The sequence below is a fragment of the Bubalus kerabau genome, chromosome 8 (assembly GCF_029407905.1).
Source record: "Bubalus kerabau isolate K-KA32 ecotype Philippines breed swamp buffalo chromosome 8, PCC_UOA_SB_1v2, whole genome shotgun sequence".
In the NCBI taxonomy this organism is placed as follows: Eukaryota; Metazoa; Chordata; class Mammalia; order Artiodactyla; family Bovidae; genus Bubalus; species Bubalus kerabau.
Window position 1 is genome coordinate 85738988 of NC_073631.1, and position 16332 is coordinate 85755319.

A 16332-nucleotide genomic window follows, 5' to 3' on the forward strand; every position below is an offset into this window, starting at 1 on the left:
AGTTAGCTGTCTTGAGTTTGGAGAAGGCAGTTACCATATTGGAATGTGTCTAGACCCTTAACTCCACTCTCCCAACCATCTCTTCTTACCCTGCATTGCCTGCTTTCCAGCTTATCGCAGAGGATGCTAGAATGTGTACTCTAGCAACACTACTTGTTTTGTTCTAAAGCAAGAACTCCGTTTCTGAGTCTTCAGAGTTAAACCATCGTGGCATCCTGCTGCCACTAATATATACAGAGAATACCTCTCTTCTGAATGTATAATGATGGCTACTCCAGTGAACACCAGTGCCCCTAGATGGGTACAGCATGGTATCAACCCATTTAAAATGTTTGCCAGGGGAAGCTTCTTATAGAAGAAAAAAAAGTGCTTGAAACAGGGCACAATTCCTAAAGGTCTACCTTAAGATCTTTCCACGAGATGCTGTTACCTTTACTTTTTCTTTTATCTTGACAAAATATTTTCAATTTTACATTATCTTAGAAGGATTAAATAAGTGACTTAAGTTTCCAAATTTGAGCAGCCTATTTTATGTACAGTCATGCTGTCATGTTTCAGCCTTACTCATCATTCAGTGAATTCTATTTGTCCCCCTAGAATTTAAGTTTATAATGCTATATTATAATATTTGGCATGATATTATTATTAGAGGACAATATTGTGACTTGTGGAATATAACCAATTCCTCCTCTTTATACTTTGCTTCCATTGAGTTATTGTCTGACTGCAAAAAGCAAATTCCATTGGATTTATTCATGAAAACACCCTGCCTATTCTTGCCATGTATGAAACTTGAAAATTTCTCAGACTTCCAAGAAACCCAGACTGATGCAAATAGTTTTTCATTTTAGGTTATCTTTGTGTTTGGTTTTGGGGTTTTTTTTCATCTTAATGTAAACAGATAAATTTATTTGATAGATGTTTTGAAACTTCCTTGGCTCCTCATCCCCCATTGCAGACTCAGCTTACAGTGGGGCAGCCATCTGCCCATGGGTTTCTTTGTCTTTGTCAAATTACTCTTCCAATCCTTGTTGTGTAGGTCATTTGATATCCTCTCATAGCAAGTCACCTTGACTTCCAAAATGATTAGATCATACTGTGAGAGTTTATAGTATTTCTTAGCTGCAATGAAAACTTGTTCTATTATGAAGATAATTCCTTTTGAACAATACAAGTGAAATCTTTTCCCATAAAGAACTCCTGAGAGTAGATTAGAGTGAATTTTATCTCATTCTTTCTTAAAACTTGTGTCACATCGCCCTTTAAAGGTTATAAAAACCCATAAAAATACCAGATCTCTGTACATTTATCTACCTAAGTATCCTTTTATTTTTATTATGCCCTTTCAAGAAAGGGGTGATGTGACCTTGGCATGGGTTGCAATGGAGGATTTGATGGCAGCATAAGAGAAATAGTTTGCATATTTATCCAACAACAGGCTATTCATTATTTTCCATTATCTCAGCATAACTTCTCCATCACTTCCCTATGGAACCTATCCTGTGCACCTATTTCAGTCTACATATGGGAGAGAGATGGCTTTTGATTTCTTATGGCAAATGCTTGACAGAAATTTCTGAATCCTCCAAAGGTAATATTTATTGGAGACGCCTGACTCTTCTAGGAAAACACTTTTAAACTTTCTTGTGGTTTAAACACCCTAATGGAAAAAGATCTTAGCATACCTTCCAATGGCCATCTGTATGTTAATCTATGACTCAAAAGAGAGGAAATAGTTTCAGCAGCCACGGCAACATGCATTGATTGGCTGTGCTGTTTTTCATAGCTAGTTATTATTTAATCTTGCTAACTTTAAAACTGAAAAAGTCTGGAGCTAAGAGATTCCAGAGGTTTTGTTCAGTGTGTAATTGGAATCAGGAGGGTGTCTGTGGGTAGAGGTCCTAGTAGGAAGAAAAGACTTCACTCTGGTCTGCACAAGAATCTGATTGGTATCAAAGAGAATACTGCTCAGTAGTTCCTTAAAGGATTAGTTTATCATGTGAAAACGACTGATGACTAAGGATTTTGTTGGAAGGAGAAGTGAAATATAGGGACTGAACAGCAGTGTACAAGGGCAAGGTATCTGTAACTGTGGTGGCTCCTTGCCGGGCGGCTGAGTCTGCTCCTCCTAGCCGGGCAGTGGCACAGTCGTTCCATAGTGACCTTTCATATGCATTAATGCATTTTGATCTGAATCATTGGGATAACCCCTCAGTTTTTTGGCTGCAGTGCCCATCAACAGAGCGGACAGTGCCCAGAACTGTGTTCTCCTTGAATTCTTCCTTACTCCTTTCAATTTCCAAAGGAGGGAGCTCCTAGGATCTCTTCTGTCTCTGCTGCATAGTGCAGAGTACTGTATCAATGTCCCAAGAAGCGAATACTCAGAATGTTGAAAGCAAGTGCAATGAGTCACCAAAATGGTAAGTCTTTGCCCAACTTCAAAGGATATCACAGTGACGTTATTGTGAAACTTAATATGTTTATTCCTAGACTTTTTCAGTTCTGTAAAGAACCATCATGCTTAATCTGGATTTTTTTTTTCCAGCACACATTTAATGAAGCTAATTACCTATATGGTGATGAAGAAAATCGTTAATTGTCCAGTATTCCATAACGTTATCTGTTCACATGTTGAATCTTTTTCCTCTAACCCTCGAAACAAACCATCAAAGGCTGAATCTGAACAGGCTCCACCCACAGAGCCGAAAGCTGAGGAGCCCGCTGCTGCTGTTCCACCTGCCACTGGGCTGGACCTTGGACTGGACACCCGGGCTGAGGAGCCAGAGGAGGGGGCAGCGGTGAGCGCCACCTCCCTCCCACCCTCCGCCCACCTCCCCACCACTGCTGTGCTCATCTCATCCCATTTCTCCCTTCTCATTCCTGTTTCACTTGGGCCACATCACTTCCATACCTGTCACGGCTTCCCAAGTTCAAATGGCCTTTACTCCTTTGACAGTGAAAGTACGTTCTCTTATTTTTTATTTTTTTAAAAAGGAAGATATCCAGAGACCTGATCTAACACTGTCATGTTGCCACAGGCTTGGTTCTCAATAAAGGGTACCTTGAATCTTTCTGCTATTCTCCCATTCATGGTAAAGAGGTGGTAATAACTCACAAATAACCAGACTTGTTAGTGCTTGCCCCACCTGTGATGGCTAATGGCGGACCTTCCATTAGGGACCAACCTGCAGATGATAAGTAGAAGGGTAATCGCTTTATTGTTTATGTCTCCATATTGATTTCTTACAGTATTAGTCTTGTAGGTTGGTTTAGGCCCCATGAGGGACTGAAATCCCACATTAAAAATCATTGAATCTACAAGGATTCCTATGTGTACAACTGTTTGCTCAAAATCAAGTCTGGTACTGGTTGTCATAATATGAGGGAGCTTAAGGATCTATTTTGTGCAGAGGTGAAGACTCGTCTGTCTGCCTGGAAACCTCTCACCTTGCTCACTGCAGCTGTGTACCATAGCACATCCTAAAGCGGAATGGGCTCTATATACACCATACTGATTTGCATCATTTAATACACGTGGAAGTGTAGGATGATACCAAAGAAAATATAATCCAAAATACCCATGGAGAGTAAAAAGAGTTTATTTATGAAATGCAGTTAAAGCATCTCCCAAGAATTTAATCAGAGTACTGCTGCTGCTGCTAAGTCGCTTCAGTCGTGTCTGACTCTGTGCAGCCCCATAGATGGCAGCCCACCAGGCTCCTCTGTCTCTGGGATTCTCCAGGCAAGAATACTGGAGTGGGTTGCCATTTCCTTCTCCATTTAATCAGAGTACCATTTAGTAAAGGCTGTAGTTTTTACTACAGCCTTCATGTAATCTGTAGAGAGGAGAACCAATCTCCCAGTTTCCAAAATAACATTGCCTAGATGAGATAACTAGTGGAATGAAAGTTATATTTTTGCTGTTGGTGCCCTCTGTTATTTTGCCATTAAAAGGCAGGTCATCTGTCTAATTTATCATTTATTTATAGAGTAGAAAAATAAATAATAAGGCAAGATAGTGATGCAAATATAAATTAAGAATGACTCAAGAAAATGGTCATATTTTCCATGTGGAGGTACAGAGTTGGGCCAGATCCTGTAAAGAGAACAAGAAATGTTCTCTTTCTGCTAGATTGAGTCCCTCCTAGGAGGGCTGCTTGCACAGACTATAGACTGGGAAGTACGAAGACACCATCCTCCAGTGGAGAGTTTTCTCAGCGCTCATCCCCAGATTCACAGGTGATTTTAGTAACTCAGTGCAGATTGAACTTTTTCATTTGGTGTCAGATTCTGATCTCTGCACCTAATTAGGGTAATTTAAGTAACAAAGGAAGGCTTTCCAGGTGGCTCAGTGGTAAAGAATCAGCCTGCCAATGCAGGAGACTCAAGAGACATGGGTCGGGAAGATCCCCTGGCGTAGGAAATGGCAACCCATTCCAGTATTCTTGCCCAGAAAATCCCACAGACAAGGAGCCTGGCAGGCTACAGTCCATGGGGTTGCAGAGTCCAACACGACCAAGGAACTGAGTGGTGGTGGTTTAGTTGCTAAGTCGTGTCGCCCCCATGGACTAGTGTGACCCCACGGACTCTTGTGACCCCATGGATTTTTGTTTTCTCAAATTCTAAGTTTATTGGTTGTCCAGTGAACAATCTGAGTCAATTATCAATTATCAAGTACCTACTTTATTATACCTACTACATTTATCAAGGTTTATAAAAGATTGGTGATCTTTGAAATCAAGGGTAGTGTTAAAAATACTTAACAAGCTGCATGGTAAAGCATCAACCATTACTAAACCTGGTTTCCCTCATGTTGAGTGAAGAGATATTTGAAAGAATTATTCATTCTGAAAATACTTGTCTCCTAAACTTCATTTGAACTTTAAAGAATAGAAATTTAGATTCCTTGTGAAATAGAAAGACTTCAAGCAGTTGATTTCTCCACCCTTAAAATGAACTAAAACATAATAGTAAGAGAGGGCAGCTCACAGCAGTTCAGTTTGCCTAATGCCCATCAAAAGTGGATCCTTTTCATGTGTTTAGAATGAATGAACATACTTGGATGAAGTCAGTTCTTCCCCAAGTTCTCCCTTCTACTTAAGCAAATAACGTCAGACAGAATGTATTTTTGTTCTCTAACATAGGTTTATAGCTTCTTTCCCTTGGTGATAATCAAGATAATATTAGGGTTATTTTTTCTAAAGAAAGGTCTCTTCAGTTGCTAGATGTGTGATATTCAGTTGTAAAGACACAAAAATCCACACTGTGTCCCAAGCTCTCATTAAGCAGACTGGCTGTGGCTGTCATCAGTCAGGATGGGGTTGACATGACCTTTTGAGGTCATCATTTTTGCTACCAAAATGTCACCACATGGTTATTATTTCTAGTCTTGACAGTATGCATTTCATATCAGGTGAAATTTGTGGTGGTTTTGTTGAAAAAGAAACAAGTGTAATTTTGAAAACAGGAAATTTAAGCAGTGGTTCACAAAGAAACCCTGGGCTCTCAAGAGAGGTTTATTACATTTTTGTTTGTTGTTTTATTCCCTGAATAGCTAATATTGCCTTTAGCTTTTCCCTACAGCACCAAAAGCACCAAATTTTACCGCTGTCTCTGCGGGATGCATTTTAAAAACCAACATTTGTTACCTCTTCTCTAGATGTTTCCATGTTATATAAGTACTGAAAATTTTCTTTAGGAAAGATAATCAATATGTGTTTAGATATATATTAGAGAAATAGATTAAAAAATAAAGATGATTTTTGCCTATATTTATTTCATTTTCTTGCAGAGAACCCCTTCTTTCTCTAAATTTCTGTCTGATCCTATAGTTTGCTCAAACGATGTGAAGTGGACCAATGTCTTTTTTCCCTATTAGTTTTAAAGAAATAATGCAGTGTAATTGAGTTTAGGGTTTAGCTTTGTTTCCAAAACAAATAAATGGGAAAAAAAATCAAGATAGATATTTTTTAAATATTTAGAATAATTTTAGAATCCTGGAAGGTGAAACACTGACTACTTTTGATTTTTTTTGTGTTTTGTTTCTTTAAATATTTCACCAAACTTAAGTTGACTTGTCAAGGCCAATTTAAACCAACAAATATAGATGGATAGATAGATAGATATAGATAGATATACCATGAACTTCATCTTGCCAGGGAATAGTTCTTTCTGTGTGTGTAGAAGGCATATGCTAGTTTCCCCCTTCATTCAGCTGGTAGACATATTGGAGCCTCTCTAGATGTGAGGCTCTTCTGGTTCTGGGGGACACGGTTTTGCAGGCAGTAGCTGTGGCTCCAGCCATCCTAGTTCACACGGAGTGGTGAGAGAGGAGGCTGACATTGCACAGCACTCGAGGCATCCTACTGCGATGAGCACGTGGGTGAGAAACAGCATTGAGTTTTCTCCTTGTGCTGCGTGAACTTGGGAGCTCAGACTTCCACTGTGTCTCTACCTGTGAGCTCGGATCTGTCAGGAAGACACTGAGGACCAGAGGAAGCCAGATGAGGCCAATTTCTTGTCTGCTCTTCATTATCATAGAATTATGTTCAGATGCAAAGTACTCACTCTGAAGTATGCCTTACATATATAATTATATATATTTCCCTGGTGGCTCAGATGGTAAAGAATCTGCCTGTAATGCAGGAGATAGGGGTTCTGTCCCTGAGTTGGGAAGATCCCGTGGAGAAGGGCATGGCAACCCACTCCACTCTTCTTGGCTGGGGAATCCCATAGGCAGAGGAGCCTGGTGGGCTGTGGTCCATGGGGTCATGAACAGTCAGACCTGACTGAGCAACTAACACACACACACACACACACACACACCCCAGACTAATTTGTGTGTGTGTGTGTATGCATGCCTTGGAGATGGATTTACCTCTTTACTTTTCTTAGAAAAACAAAATCACAGGAATGGTTATTTTCTCTGAGTTTGACTGCACTCCTCTTAGCAGCTAACTACATTCTCAGTATCCCTCAGGCCAAACAAATAGCTGTTTCTTTTGTGTCCCAGGTACCCAGCAGAGATCTGGGTGTATAATGTATGCCCAGTAAATTCTGAGTCATTGATTTGTTGATTGATTGACACTATAGTCTGCTTACCTGAATGAGACTACAGCCAAAGCTATTAAAATACAGATATTACAGGGTCATTTTCTTTCTGTTTCCATTCAGATAATTGAATTTTTGTATCTAGGAAAAGAAAACTGTTTATTGTGATCAAAAGCAGGACCACCTATCTTGTTATGCTGCCCAGGAGCCCTGTGACATCTGAGCCTCAGTTGCCACAAATGGAAAATGGGGTTAGTGTTAATTGCCTTCACAGTTTCCTACAAGGTCTTGGAAATAATCCACATTCCTAGTTTAACATCTGGTACATAGAGGTTCCTCAAACAATGAGAGTTGGATAATATTATTGTCATCATCTTCATGATAAGTGGTTCCCCCCAAGATAAGCATAAGTCAGCAATACCTTTACTCTGAGAAGGGGAAGGCCAGAGATGCAGAGGTAACACCCCCCCCCCTTTCAGTTTGCTGCACGATGATATTAAGGGACTCGATCTTGTATAGGTCCCCACCCAGGCCAAGTTCCTCCTGGATCCTGAAGAAGCTGCATCCCATCAAAATTCTTTGCCCTTTCTAAGAACACTTTGTCTCTTCTAGGGACCTTTCTATTGGGTCCACTGATAGGAAGTGTTCCAAACTTCACTGCCAGGAAGATATGGGCATTCGGAGGCATGCAGCCTCCTTCAGGAGCAGTGGAGAGAACACAAAGGCAGATGAGTTCCAGAGATCGACACAAAGTTGATTCCAGTGGTCGGGCCAATAACTTTCTTTTTCTCTACCATTCTACCAGGTCACGGGGAAGAGACAAAGTTAACCAGGGCTAAAATGAAGGTAACAAGATGATAGACAACTCCCCATGCCTCACACCTCACAGAGCAGATTGACTTGGGGTTGTCAGTTTCCATATCTGAAAATGGGGTGCTGGTTGTTTTCATATGTGACTGATATTAAGTATTCATTAGCCACCTACCAGCTGGCATACACAGACTGTCTTCCCTGCTTCCTAGGGTCTCATGTTCCAAAGCCCTTTCTTGCAAGACCCATGTGAGGATTGTGTGATGTTGTTATTTTGTTCAGAGTGTTATGATTACATGTGAACATGGACATGAGGTTTCAGTTTATTCTTCTATCTTCAAGAAGCCCTTTGTCCACAGTTGGTGCCTAGTGATTTTTTAGGTGTTACTTTTGGCATGTACTCATTTTTTTCTATTGAGGTGCAATTCATGTAACATAAAATTAATCAATTTAAAGTGAACTTAACATGAATTAATTGATTTTTTATTGAGGTGCAATAACAGTCGATTTAAAGATAAAACTTCAGTGGCTTTCGTACATTCCTAATGTTGTACAACCACCACATCTGTCTAGTTCTGAAACCTGTTCATCACCCCAAATTAAAACCTTGTGCATATGGTCCCCTCCTCCCCCCAACCCTGGGAACTGCCAGTCTGCTTCCCATCTTTATGGATTTTTCTACTCTGGATATTTAATATGCATAAAATCATACAATATATGACCTCTTGGTTCTGGCTTAGTATATACTTTTATTTATTTATAAAAATAAAGTCTCAAGCAACCCCAATACTGCCTTACTCTGTGTGATCTGCAGTAAAAGGCAGTTTATGACTACAGACACCAAGAGAATTAAGGTATAGTCAACAGGACCATATCGGATGCTAATAATTGACATGCCTTCTCTCACAGCAATCCCAAGAAAGATGATATTTAGGAATCATTGTCCCAGTTTGCAAATTAAGGAGACTGAGACACAGAGAGTTGAAGTGGTTTAAATGAAGATTATGTACACAGAAAGTGATGACATGAAGTGTGAATCCTGACATTTTAATTCATAGATACTCCTCTCTTAACTACTACAGAGGCTATGTTTTTCAAAAAAGCAGTTTTTAAAAGTATGTTTACAGACCAGTCTAAAGCCAACAGGATTACAATTGGGCTGAAATCCCTCCATGCTGACACCAGAACTTTCTCCAACCCACACTTAGACTTGGTACATATTCCTGGTGTGAAGCTGAAAGATCAAAAAAGGAACAGAAATGCTCATACAGCCCCAACCTTGAGCTTCTCTGAGGCAATGAGTATCCTGATCCTCCACGTTGGCTGCAAAGCAAGGATCTACGGTGATATATTGGAAAGATCACTGAATAAGAGTCTGGAGAATTGGCTCTGTGGCTAACTGCTGAGGTGGCCTTGGAGAATTCATTGGGGGAAATCATTTTCCCTTTCTATCCCAATTTTCTTCATCTCTCCTCTACAAGTTGTGCTTGATACACAATATGTTCTCTTGCTGCTCTCAAAAATCTACAACTTATTCCATTAAACAGTGAAGAATTTCCAAAACCCCTCATGGTAACAAGTACCCTTCATTTGTGTCTTATAGCTTCTATTTGCTAAGCATATGGGTGACAGATTGGCATGGAGTATGTTTTACTTACCCTAGTCAGAGGCTGAAATATCCAAAGGTAGACAGTTGGGTCTTCTAAGGGTGACTATCAACTCCCTATCCTTCCTCATGATCCAGTCCCCTGACTACCATCTGGATGGGTCCCAGCCTACCCAGGGAGGTGCCCATGCTTATGGCAGGGTCAGGGTTGGGAGTTTTAAGCATGGTGACATATAGGTGATTGGCAGATCTCCAATTTTCGGTCTGGACTCTGGGTGTGCCTGGTAGCCCTGCCTCGGCCTTTTGCCAACCCGAGCCTGGACCTACTCACAAGAAGGCAATTTGAGCAGTGGCAGCAAATGCTCAAAGACACCATAGCCAGGCAGAGTGAAATGTTTATTGTGCAGTAAAGGCATTTTCCTTAAATAAGCTCTTAGCAACTCCCACTGAGGTTGTGTTTTGTGGCTACTTCTGAAACTAATACTTGATCACATCAAAACCTCTGAGAGTGTGCAACACACAATATTTACCTTTGCTTGTAAAGATAAATCCACTTTTCCTGTCCATTTCTCCGAAAGAAAAGGTTTCAAATAATCTCTAATTAAAACTTGGTTTTAATATGTACTATTATCGTATAGTCTACTATGACCTTAAAGGCCAAATTAATCCCAAATTCATTAACTTTGGTATTTCAGCAGGAGAGTGTCATTTATAAAGGAAGTATGGAGCCAAATCGGACAGATGTTGCCATGGCAACACCTCTGCCAGCAGCTGAGTTGCACTGGGACCAGGCTGCTGAAGGTTTATGATGGGACTGCAGGCCATACTAGGAGAGTAGATTGAAAAGGATGATTAAGATGAAGGTCGGGGAGGGGGGGAAACCAGGAAATTCCTTTATTAGAAAGAAAACGTGAAAGTGTTAATCACTCAGCCATGTCTGACTCTTTGCTATCTCACGGACTGATGCCCTCCAGGCTCCTCTGTCGTGGATTCTCCAGGCAAGAATACTGAAGTGGGTTGTCATTCCCTTCTCCAGGGAATCTTTCCAACCCAGGATTGAACCCGGGTCTCCTGCATTGCAGGCAGATTCTTTACCATCTGAGCCAGCAGGGAAGCCCAGAAAGAAAATGCAGAGAGTAGCAAATGAAGTTTGTAATACCAGGTACTACAAAGGAAGGGAACACCGGTGGTGGTGAGGTGTTCCCTGGGCGAGCTCATATTACAGTTGTACTGAAGGGAAATTGTCACCTGCCATTTTGTTTTTTGGGTTATTTTTTTAGTATTTATTTGACTGAGCCAAGTCTTAGTTGCAGCATGCGAACTCTTTAAGTTGTAGCATGTGGGATCTGGTTGCCTGACCAGGGATTGAACTTGGGCTCCCTGCACTGGGAGCACAGAGTCTTAGCTGTGCTAAGATCATCAAGAAAGTGATCATCAAGAAAGTCACTGCTGTGTTCTAAGTGTAATTTATGTGAAAAGGGGTACTTTCCACCAGGCTGTGTCTTAGGACAGGGATTTTCTCTTTTCTAGTTGCCTCTTAAGCTTTTCTTTAAGATGGACCCTTAAGGAAATCCTGTATTTTCATAATACGCTTGTATTTTCAGACAAGTCAAGAGCTCAGGTTGGATCCAGAAGAAGGCAAGGGCAGCCTGCAGCCAGGATCCACACTGTGGGATCCATCTCCCTTTGTTACTTCCCAAAGGGACTCAGGGGTCACTCCAGCTCTAGTGTCTTATCAGTGGGAGAATCAGAACTAAAACTTGAGTCTCCAGCTCCATCTCCAGGGCTACTCACCCTCCATCATATTTCCTCACTTGTAAAATGAGAACACAGGGCAGGTAGGGGGCTTACTGTACCTGCTCATATCCTCATCTGTGAATGTGCAATGCACAGTATTTACTTTTGTTTGTGAAGATAATCCACCTTTCCTAGATGAGCCTTCTGAGCCTTCCAGCTTTGGAATCATATCAATGTTTAACTTGTGAACATAGCTAGGACTGCCCAAGTGCCCAGTTTCTGTGTTTTCAGTTATAATTCTGCAGTGCACTGGAAAAAACCAGGATGATCTTCTTTTCCACTTTCTCATTCTGTCCATATATTTCTAAACAGAATTTTCAGGAATATTGGCAAAAATAATGACGAGAAATTCTACCTAACCAACCTCTTCTCAATAGCTTTCTACCATATGATTTGTATCAGATAAGAGGGGTTTTATGACATGGTTGTTTAGGTATCCAGATCATGTCTGCAAATAGATTTTGAATCTATGAATCTCATCTTTTTGTTTGTTTTACTTATTTTTTAATGGCTCATAATGGCTTTACAATGTTATATTAGTTTCTGCTGTACATTGAAATGAATCAGCTGTATGTATACATATATTTCCCCACCCCTCTGCCTTGGACCTCTCTTCCACCCCACCCTCCCAAATCTCATCTTAAAGACAGCATTCCTAGAGTGTAAGAGAATGCATTGGCTGTAAGAACACACTCAAATTCTTCAGCAAACATTGCTTATTTGGAGTTGACAGTAGGAAGTCATGGGTCTGTGGAGGTGCCAGGTCTTAGCATCACAGTGGAACTCTAGTTTGAGAGGTGCATTGTCTACTTGAATGCTGGTTGGTGTGAAGAAACACAAAATTTAGAGTCAGATTGTCCCAATCCTAGTTTACTAACTTCTTGAGTTACTTTAGCTCTTATGTATGAGTTGATTTGTGTAGACAGTGGGACTATATCTAATAGGGCTGTTGGACGAATAATACACGATAGATGTAAAACACCTGGGATGGTGCCGGGAAAACTGCAGAGTCACAGTAAATGTCAGTTTCCCCCACAGGCTACAGAATGTGCATATACTGAAACTGTCAGAGGCTCTGCCAAGAGCAAATGTCAGGAAGATGGCTACTCTCTGATTTTAGTATAATCAAATTTAAAAAATATATTTCTTACATTCTTTACTTATCGTTAAAAAATATATTTCAGGCATTGTTCAGAGCAAATATTGACAAGAAAACAGTGAATAAATGAATCAATAAATTACACAAAGCCCACAGATTACAAATGCCTCTGCAGCCAATCAGGGCTCTTACTTGTCTCGATTGCCATCCTTGTTGATCTGCTTCTAAGAAGGGCACCAGCAACCAGAGGGACTGGCTAGTTGCTGTCACCCCTGAGGCTCCCCTGCTTTGCAGGATACGGGTACCATTGTTGCATTGCATTCATGTCACTCTACTTCTAGAAAAATCTCGCTAAGGCCAGTAGGTGTTTGAAATACCAACACGTATAGCTTTCCACCAAGAGGATTGTTGACGCAGATGATAAAAAGGCAGTAAGATCTGTACAGTACGGTAAACTGAGAAATGCTCACCTCAGAGAAGGTCCCATGTGGGTCTCTGTGACTTCTGTGATGAATGTGCAAATTGTTTATAGGGTGCTTGTCCTGCACAGACCTTGTGGATACAGTAAACAACCCGCGGGCAGGGAGAACTAATTTTAACCTGTTTTTGCGTCGGATGTTTTCCACCATAAATTGATGAGGCTAACCAAGATAGTGTACCAAGGTAGTATAATTTTGGCAGCAGATAAGGTACTAGTGTTTCTCTTAAAATGTAAAGAGAAAAAAAAAATTGATAATGTTGAATATCAAAGGCTTGAAATACTTTCAGTAGTTTCAGCCCTGTGGTCTCCCTTAAAAACAGCAGCAGCAACAACAACAAAAAGCATTATTAAAAAATATCCTGTAGCAGTCATTAGTCATTGTGGTTGCAGGTATAATATCTGTGATAGCAAGCAGAGTCTAGAAAAAACTAGAGTCTAAAACTACATTAGCTAACAAATTGGAATAAATAAAAATAATCATAAAAGAGGGATAACTCTTCCTGAAAACCTCTTTAATCTATTCTTGATTTATCTGGAGGAAACACTGAATCTGAGCAAATGGATTCTATTTCCACTGTATCTGTATGTTATCTATTATTGCTGCCAGTAAATAGGCACTGGAAGTATTTTGGTAAGAGCAGAAACTATGGGGCAGATTCCAGACACAAGGTGAGGATCAGAGCATCCTTGATTTTCAGAGCAATGTCAGACAGAGGCAGAAAGCTGCAAGGGAATACAGGTAGAGACAGTCCTCTCTTTTTGTGATATTCCTGCATGTGTGCATGCTCAGTCCCTTCAGCTGTGTCAGACTCTTTTCGAGCCTATGGACTGTAGCCCGCCAGGCTTCTCTGTCCATGGAATTCTCCAGGCAAGAATACTAGAGTGGGTTGCCATGCCCAATCTTCCTGACCCAGGGATCAACCCAAGTCTCCTGCTTCTCCTGCACTGCTGGCAGATTCTTTACCGCCAGGTCACCAGTGCTGTGCTGTGCTTAGTCGCTCAGTCATGTTTGACCCTTTGCAACCCCATGGACTATATCCCTCCAGGCTCCTCTGTCTATGGGGATTCTCCAGGCAAGAATAGGACTGGGTTGCCATGCCCTCTTCCAGGGAATCTTCCCAACCCAGAGATTGGACCCAGGTCGCCCACATTGCAGGAGGATTCTTTACCATTAGAGCCACCAGGGAAACCCTGTAATGTTCTTAAGGTTTCTAAAATCAGAGTATTAATTTCAGCTAGGGAAATAGAAATTCATTTCTAATGGACTCATGGAAGGCTGGAAGAGTGATCATTTCTTCCCTTTTTAAAGTAGGTCATTCAAAGTGTTTAACTTTTCCTCTCTATAGTCAAGAGCTTTCTGGTAGCGCTGGTGGTAAAGAACGTGCCTCCTAATACAGGAGACTTAAGAGACATTGGTTTGATTCCTGGGTTGTGAAGATCTCCTGGAGGAGGGGACGGTAACCCATTCCAGTATTCTTGCCTGGAGAATCCCATGGGCAGAGGAGCCTGGTGGGCTGAAGTCCTTGGGGTCACTAAGAGTCAGAGTTGACTGAGGCCACAGCACACACGCATGACGCATGCTCTGCAGCCAAAGTGCCATTTCCTTGGCACCTCGTCTTTATTATCATTGTTACTATTAGTATTTAGGTGATTTTTATTTTCCATCATTTTTATCAACGATTTTCCACAAGCTCCATCCCTTTTTTTGTGACAGGGAGGTAAATTGGTGACATGGAAGCTTTGCTCTTTTGAGGTCAGAGTATCAGAGCAGGCAGACAGAGTCCTTGGTCTCCACCTGCTGGTGGCCAGCGTCACTGCAGCCACCCTCTCAGGTCTAAATCAGATCCAGTCGATGATGCTGATGCTTGTTAAAATTATTAGCAAAGGAAAGGTGATAACATGCATATCTTGCACTAGTAAGATCGGATACAACCAAACTGATAGTTATATACAGCTGTAGAGATAAATCAGGAACTCATTATTAAAATCTTATTTGTGTAGAGTTAAAAGATTACTTTTGGCCACACCATTCAATACTTCACAGAAATCTATTCTCTTCAGGAGATACATCGATTCAGTTGAGAGTAAAATCCAATTACTAATAGTATGTGCTTGGAACATGTATGTAAGGGAGGTTTTATGTGTAATCACGTGGGGGAGCAGCCTGTCAGGTAACATAATGTCTGTTTTCTGATCTGTAATAGAACGTCCGTGTGTGTGTGTAGTATTATTCACACTCAGCTTCCCATGCTGTCTGCATGATGCAGAGTCTGTCTGGCCCGAAACTGTTGAAACCCGGGGGGTGATCACTCCACAGGTGTGATTTTTTTCAGGCAGATGGAAAATATATGTAACTTAGAATGATGACAACACAACTTGCTTTCTACGTTTGAACTCCTGAGTCCATTGTATTCACATTGTGTTTATGTATAGTTCATGTGTAGTTTCTTAGGATCCTGGAGAGAGCTTGTTGGTTTCTCCAACAGCAAAGCTAAGAGCCCTTGTTTATCACTCTTCTTGAAATTAAGATGCCCTCCTAAGTTGTATTCTGAGCATTACTCTATTAACAGTGGCAACAATAACATATATAAAAGATCTATGTTTGTGTAAAACAAGAGATATAATTCTTTAAAATTTTTAAGTTAACTTTTATTATGGGAGTTTTCAGTCATTCACCTAAATATAAATCCCCCTGTACCTCATACCCCACTTATCAGTGCTTATAATGCACCTTAAATAAGTATCATGTAAAAGGATTATTTTTCTGAACTCATGTACTTAATGACAGCGTAGGAAAAAAAAAAACTACATTCTATGTCATGGCCAGTGACTGTGTTTTAAATCATTGCATACTTTGTGGAGATAATAGGATATCACATAGGATATCAAATTCTGATAATAGGAAATTCTCCTAAGAGAAGGAAATAGCTTCTAAGAATATGAGTGATACTTGTCCATGTAACAAATACTACACTGCTGGCATTATTTTTCATTTCTAAGGTAAAATGTTGTAGAAGAGGTATTCAGCAACAGGTTAATTTTCTATTAGTTATTTTTGTTTTTTATTGCAGTATGGTTGGTTCACGATTGTGTTAGTTTCAGGTGTACAGCAAAGTGATTCAGTTTATATATATATATATATATATATATATATATATTCTCTTTCAGATTCTTTTCCCTTCTAGATTATTACAAGATATTGAGTATAGTTCTGTGCTATACAGTAGGTCCTTGTTGGTTATCTATTTTCTATTTAGTAGGGTGTGTATTTGGAGAGGAGATGGCAACCCAGTCCAGTATTCTTGCCCGGAGAATCCCACGGACCAAGGAGCCTGGCGGGGCTACAGTCCATGGAGTCGCAAAGAGTCAGACACAGCTGAACGACTGACATACACACATGCACACACAAACATGGTGTATATTGCAATGGGTTATTTTTATAAATAAAAGTACTTTTGAGTCAGAAGGAGGTTTTTTTAAATGCCCCGC

At 40.5% G+C, this 16332-nt stretch overlaps 1 protein-coding gene across 2 annotated transcripts in view; it reads left to right on the forward strand.

The window, feature by feature from the left end:
• Positions 1-16332, forward strand: part of AMPH (amphiphysin) — a 219148-nt gene that overhangs the window by 189571 nt on the left and 13245 nt on the right. For both annotated transcript variants that reach the window (XM_055590769.1, XM_055590770.1), the window contains one exon: positions 2673-2798. In XM_055590769.1, the coding sequence (XP_055446744.1) occupies positions 2673-2798 (126 nt within the window). The remainder of the gene's footprint in view (positions 1-2672; positions 2799-16332) is intronic.